This window comes from Priapulus caudatus, unplaced genomic scaffold (assembly GCF_000485595.1).
Source record: "Priapulus caudatus unplaced genomic scaffold, Priapulus_caudatus-5.0.1 Scaffold981, whole genome shotgun sequence".
Taxonomy (NCBI): domain Eukaryota; kingdom Metazoa; phylum Priapulida; class Priapulimorpha; order Priapulimorphida; family Priapulidae; genus Priapulus; species Priapulus caudatus.
The window spans coordinates 47,702-54,998 of record NW_014578042.1 but is presented as its reverse complement, the minus strand read 5'-3'; the positions used below and the strand labels follow the sequence as shown (position 1 = coordinate 54,998).

The 7,297-nt window shown below is 41.5% G+C and overlaps 1 protein-coding gene across 1 annotated transcript in view; it reads right to left on the bottom strand.

The window, feature by feature from the left end:
* The window catches only part of LOC106814802 (tubulin polymerization-promoting protein family member 3-like), a 31,585-nt gene that overhangs the window by 11,554 nt on the left and 12,734 nt on the right, over positions 1–7,297 (bottom strand). The window contains exons 2-3 of the mRNA XM_014819156.1: positions 2,828–3,045; positions 1,228–1,408 (exon numbers count right to left, since the gene is read on the bottom strand). Coding sequence (XP_014674642.1) covers positions 1,228–1,408; positions 2,828–3,036 — 390 coding nt within the window. The 5' untranslated portion in view covers positions 3,037–3,045. The remainder of the gene's footprint in view (positions 1–1,227; positions 1,409–2,827; positions 3,046–7,297) is intronic.

Below are 7,297 nucleotides of genomic sequence, written 5' to 3'. Positions count from 1 at the left end.
GTGTGTGTGTGTGTGTGTGTGTGTGTGTGTGTGTGTGTGTGTGTGTGTGTGTGTGTGTGTGTGTGTGTGTGTGTGTGTGTGTGTGTGTGTGTGTGTGTGGTCGACTAATCGAATTGAATGCATTCTAAATATTGAGTTTAATATTGAGTTTTTTTTAGTTAATTTTAGTTTTTTTAAAGTTTTTGTGATAAACGTGGGTTATTAACATCAGGAGTTAACATGGCTTCGCAACGGCGTTATAATGGCATGCTAGCTTCCCTAACCCTGACATTTATTGAATTTCTATACTCCCATTTAATGAATTTACTCTCCATTCTGACACGCCTTTGCATCTGCTGGTACATGATGTATATGATGTACAGCGTAATTGATCAACCGGGTGTTCTCCGTCGTATATGCGCGTAGAAGAGTGTTCATTCATCCCACTTTGGTGCTGGCACTGACGATGTGTAACGACATTCACAACGCCCATATTGGTATTAGAGATTTAGTAGTTACATGTGCGCTTTGTAGATCATATTTGCCTTTCCATTTGAAACAGCCTCGGGGGAATGCCTTAATCTTCTATACAACAGGTTCCAGTCAGTTAATGTCTCCAGTCTACGGCAATAGCGAGAAAGTAAATACTAACGGTCATGCAAAACTAATCATTCTTCATTCATCATTCTGCTAACTTCTTCATTAGATTACATTGAATTTAATTATATCGGATGGTTTCGGATGGTAATTGCGTGGGTCATCGTTTATTTATACTTTTTACTTTCTACCATTTTCATTTGTTTTGCGATTATTTCATAATGTGGGCAAATATAACTTGTTGTAGAAGAGGCTTATCTCTACGAAGATCATCTACTCTTTTGACCATAAAATGTTTTTTGTGAAGGTCATAGCGGATATTTTTTATGCTGATAATGCGCATCTATCAACCAGACTGGGGATCATCTATCTTTAAACCTATTAAACCTTTTAAACCTTAAATCTGTATATTTAGCCACTCGTCGTTCATAACGTATTGCAGCGTAGTACCTAGCGTGTACTCAGAGGCAGCTCTCGCACATACCTATGTGAGTTGTACCTCATGTATAATCAAGGCATTTCTCACGTATTCTTACAGTTCCGTATACACAGTCTTTTCTCACATTTTCTTTTAGTCACGTATACTCACAGAAATTTCTCACATTTTTGTCCAGTCACGTATACTCACAGTCATTTCTCTCACATACTTACAGTCGTTCCCTTCAGTCCTGGATGATTACAGTCCGTCAGTTTCTGTTTCATTTCGTCAATGATTTCCTTCTTAACCTCTTCCTCCGGGGCCTCCTTCTTCTTTGCCTCCACCTTGGAAATGTGTCCGGCGATTTCATCTAAGCATTGCTCCAAGTCGCTGAACTCTATCACTTTCGTTCCCCTGGCGAGAAGCAAAAAAATCACGAAATTAAGCATTGACAAGAGTATATCACACCCGTTGATAAAGAGTTTTGTTTTTGTTTTCGCACGTACTCACTGCATGAAAGTATGCTCGTAGCGATTGCGTTTTTTCTATGATAACTAATGTGTTTGATGATTTTATTGAACGAGTCCATTTAATTATTTATTTTATTTATGATCAAGTGCAAAGGGGCGAAGGTTTTTCCGATAGCATGTTGCGTTGCGGCATGTAGACTTTTCAGAGACACATTGGAGTCTAAATACGCACGCGTTCGTGCAACTGCATCACACACAGCGAAATGTTTGTTCATTTTTACTCCTTTTAGAATGTTGATAATTTTGTTGTCTTTCTACAATTACAATAAATTAGACTTCATCTCCAATAGTGATAAAAATAAGCATTGTAGCGCGTAACCTGCTTACGCTAATTGAGATTTCACGAACAAAAATTAAGTTGGCAACTTGTTTTTATTCCAGAATCAATTCCGCGGTCACGCATCCTTTCAAAATTCGTGTAAGCGGTTTATCACCTTCTGTCAGAACAATTTACTCTCACATCTACGCTAAACCCAGTAAAAAAAGGTCACTGGGACTTTCAGTGATTTCCAGGCACATCGGTAAATAGGCAATGTGTAGCCAGCCAGACGGTTTGCAGACCACGGGGGTAAAGTTACACATACACGCTATACCGCCCGCATGGCTGTGTTTTCATTATCCATTTTGCTAAAAAGGTTCGCGTGATGCGGGATATTTGTAGTATGCGGTTTTATACCGAAAAGCATGCGAAGCTTGCGCTAGTCCAGTTGTGAATGTTTTCATTACCTATTTTGCCGAAATATTTGCAGGATGACGGATATTTGTAGTATGTAGTTTTATTGTGATAAGCCCGTACGTACGTAGAGCGTGTACGAATGTATGCAACGTAAAATAATCGATGTGAAGTTCTGCTATTTAAACCTTAAAGGTTATGAAACCGTGATTCCGCGCACGTATGCAACAGCGAGGATGATAGATGCTTGGGCATTTGGGAACCTCTAAAACCCGAGATGTCATCACAAGATGATTGTTGGAACATTTGCTCACCCAATATTGTGTCTAATTGCTTTTTCGTAAAATTTATTTGAAACAATTACGAAAAAGACTAATTAGAAATTGTCATTTCTAAATATATGCGGGACATCACGTACAATATGCTAATGAATGCATGTAACGTGTATCATTCTTGTCAAATATAGATAACTTAAGGTTAGTATCATCTATTTTGGATTTTATATATGAACATGAATCGGATAAATGCACTTGAAACGTCAGCACTTAAAAGCCCCCAGAACGATCGTGTGGTCAAACATCAACAATTCAAAACCGCCGTTTCTTGTTTCTAGCTTGCTGATTTACTTACTTTGGTTTCTTGCCTAGAACCTTGGTGAATGCAATGTCTGTATCTGTTGACTTGACCTTCTTTCCGTCTTGCACTTTGCTCTCCTTAAGCCACTTATCAAAGTTTTTACTTGTCATCGTCTTGCCTGTCGATTTGTGATCGCCGAACTTTGCATAGGCTGTGAAATTGCCATGCAAAGTCTGCTTCTCGTCGTGGTTTCCTTCAGCCATCTTGGATCACTGCAAAATCGTAAAACGAAATGAAGTTAACGTGTAATTTTTTGAATGTGTAATAAACAAAGCCGCTGCTTACGCTTGCCGTGCTCGGACCTTTCGTGGATCACTGCAAATTCGTAAAACGAATTGAAGGTAGAGTGCAACAAGTCGTACGGTACATAAGTTACAATGCTGTCTAGCTTTGAAGAAATGTAAATCGAAGTGAAGTTATAGTTACAGTGCTTAATGTACAATAAAGGAAAGCTGTTGCTTAGCTTACGCTTGCTTTGCTCGGACCTTTCGTCAGAAAATCCGATAAATTCTATACGATTTATACGTTTTATAAGTTTTCGTTATCGTTTACCATTTAGTAGCGTTCACCGCATGGTAACGGGTGCATGGTGTCACTGTCACCATGATATATCACTACTTCAAATCATATGCGGGATAAATTGAAATCGCGCCCATGTTCAATGCAAAAGTTGTTTCGAGAATATATCCCAACGCGTAACGATTTAAAACGCTCAATCTAAATGCAAAAACTACGTATACGAGACAAACTTCATCACAGCCATGCATCTCAATTCACTGCCAATTAAACCGTTTACAATTTCCAAATAGCGACTTTTATGTGCTTGACGATTTCAATCAACGTGGTATATATACAAACACGACAATAAAGCTTGTGGTAGCAGTTCTATACAATATACAACGTTCTTGCGCAACATTCCAGTAGTTTTAGCGAAAGATGAATCGGGGCTGGAAAATAAGCAGATGGCCACTTCAGCTAGTCGGACATATAACACAAGCAGACGCGTCAACGTAAACAAACAACGACTCGTAAACAGTTCGTCGCACCACTTCGCGGGCCAACCCGAACCAACGCGCCAGCATAAACCCGACGGCCATGTGGAAATAATCTGTTTGTAGGCTTCTCTCGAACGTGGACGCCCTCACCATCTTCCACAACGATGTAAATAATGTCGAAATCGGTGGGCCAAGTGAACGTCGGTTGACCTATCATAAAATTCAGCGATTGAAAATAATATTGGGGAGAAAAAAACAAGGTGGACGTGTAGCACTCCCCCGTGAATAGCCTCATTCACACAATAGCCCAGCTGTGTCACTCCCACCATGCTCCTATATATATATATTATTATAAATAATATGACTATGATAATATACGCGCTATATACTAGTGTTCATATCAATATATATATGCGCGTGGGCCTTAGTTTTCGTTCTGACGGGCTGGTCCAGGTGTGCTTACTAGCCAGGCACCGCGCAGTCTCGCCTGTGTAGATATCAGTACTATAGCGTCCTCTCTCCATTGTCACCTGACTTCTCCCACCTAATCCATATCCTGTTGGGAGAGCGCGTACTGTACGCACACACGGACGAGAAAACCGCCCGGAAGCATCTCTCTGCTCTCTCCCTCCACTGTCTCTCTCTCTCTCGTCTCTCTCTGTCTCTTCCTCGTCGTCTCTCTCTCTCTCTATATAATATATATATATATAATTATATAATATATATATATATAGTCCACACGCCTCACGCGACACAACAGTCTGGCGGGCGGATGTATGATTAATTCATCCTGAATGGCGGCACGATCCGAAGATGGGTGGATTAGATTGATATATTTGCACTGGTGCTACATTAAGCAGAGTGAAACAATACCTGGGGAATACCTGGGGGAATAATTAGTGGGGCGCGCAGCTGCAGGTGTTGATGTTAGTTAGGCATGGACAGATTTTCGTAAGGTATGCTAATATCGAGAAGTTAAAGAACTATATATATATATATATATATATATATATATATATATATAAAGTAACCCAACTACATTTTCAGTACCCTATATGTGTGTGCGTGGGCGCATGCGCACGCGTGTGTACGTGTTTGTTCGTGTGTGTACGCGTTTGTTCGTGCGTGCGTGCGTGCGTGTGTGCGTGCGTGCGTACATAAGTGGGCGTAATTAAGTTAATGACCACCTCACCAGAATGACAGCATGTCAGGGAAGCTACTCGTTTATTAGCGGACACAATCAGTAACCTATGTAACACGAGATAATCCGCAATGCCACCTGTTTTTGTGCATGCGTGCGTGCGTATGTGCGTGCGTGCGTGCGTGCGTCTGAGTGTGTGCGCGTCCCCTCGTGCACGGGTGCATGTGTTTGTATTTGTGCGGGCACGTGCGTGAGTGCGTACATGCGTACATGCATGCGTGCGTGCGTGCGTGTGTGCACGCACGCGTGCGTGCGTGCGTGCGTGCTTTCCTCTGTGTACGTGTGTGTTAATCCATATAGCTATCAATATTACGTACAGCACCGACGTCACACGAAGCCAATGCTACACAGACTAACCGCACTACTCCGTACTACTGGATCAATTATGACTCAGCATCAATAAACATCCACCGCTCTCATCTTAGAGGGTGTAGTAATTAGAGATGGGTATAATTAAATAGGAAGATCTGTAGGAAAAGCGCATACGCAAATGCCAATTCTTATTAAGCTTGCGGCCTCGCCCACACATTGCTCTCACAATCAATAAAAATTATAAATATATATATATATATATAAGAGATACAATTATTAATCAGCCTCCACATTTTTATTGATATGTATTATTGTTGTATGATTTTTATTTATATGTATACACTACTGATATTATAAATACAAAAATATTAAAGATGGTAAGTTGTGTTAATTTAAATATCGAAACAAGTAGCCTTGCAGAAATTTGCGTTAACATTCGTGTCCACGTACAATCGTGAAACGTTAAACCGATGTAAAACTTAATGAGGACAATCCGTTCCAACAATTCCAGCAGAACATGCTCTCCTATTTATGTTGAATGTCAGTTAATGTTACAAATAACTAAGTTATTCAATAGCTATAACGTAATGAATATAATATTATAACTAATATGTTACACTAGTTCATGTACAACTAAATAAGGACAATCTATTCGATCGGGACATGTTTCATACAACATGCATTCAATGCACTCTATATATTATGCTCCATGCATTCTCTGCAACATGTTTATTTGGGTAGAACATTTGGGAGCCACGCACAAACATACACACGCGTCTGAGAGACACTAATTGGACGTGTAATTCTTTGCTTGGTTGATTTTTCCGACGACAAACAGAACGTTGCTGAATCTAAAATAGATATCTATGCGCATAAGCAATGAACCAAAAATATACTCGCACCAATAGAAACATGTGGCTGCAAGCATGCAATACGAAGACATCTACATCAATGGGATGTCCACCTCATAGAAACGCGTTGAGAGACTAATAAGAATATAGAGAATAAGAGGTTAACTATCTAGTATATTGCTTCTATCGCTCATCGACACGTTTTGTCCCATTTTTTCTTCCTAATGTGAGAATATTTGCGTGGAAGTAAGACGTTGAAAAGAACCGGGAGGATTAGTCTAACACTGCTGCGTGGAATGTCAATACGACGTGAACTCAAACGACGCGCTAGTTCTTCTGAAAGCGTTTCTGTTTGCGTCTTTCTAGAACATTTTTCGGTTGTTTTCGAGCTTAAGTTCAGCGTGACTGGATGAATGAACGAATGAGTGACTGAGTGATCGAGTCAGTGACTAAATAGAACGTGTGACCGTGTAGACCTGCTCACGGTTTGCGATAAGAAGTAACACTCACTCCTACGCACGCACTCACGCGCACACACCTACGCACGCCCGCACGCATGCACGCACACGCACATACAGAAACACACACACACGCGCACACACACGCACACACACGCAACCAACACACACACACACACACACACACACACACACACACACACACGAATGCATGCACGCACGCACGCACGCACGCACCCACGCACGCACGCACGCACATACACGCACACACGCACACACACACACACACACACTGACACACACACACACACACACACGCACACACACGCACACACAACTCATCAACGTCCAACGACTAATCGATCTAATGCAATCATGACCGACTCGGCCGCGAACCCCAGACGTCATTCTAATCACTTAAAATTGCGCAGACACGCCGTAACTGCGCTCCTGCGTCCCATAGCAACGAGAGTAGCCGGCGAGACGAGTGCGCGTGATGGCGAGAGGGAGGGAGAGGAAGAGAGAGAGAGAGAGAGGGGAGAGAGAGAGAGAGAACAGAGAGAGAGAGAGAGAGGAGAGAGAGAGAGAGAGAGAGAGAGAGAGAGAGAGAGAGAGAGAGAGAGAGAGAGAGAGAGAGAGAGAGAGAG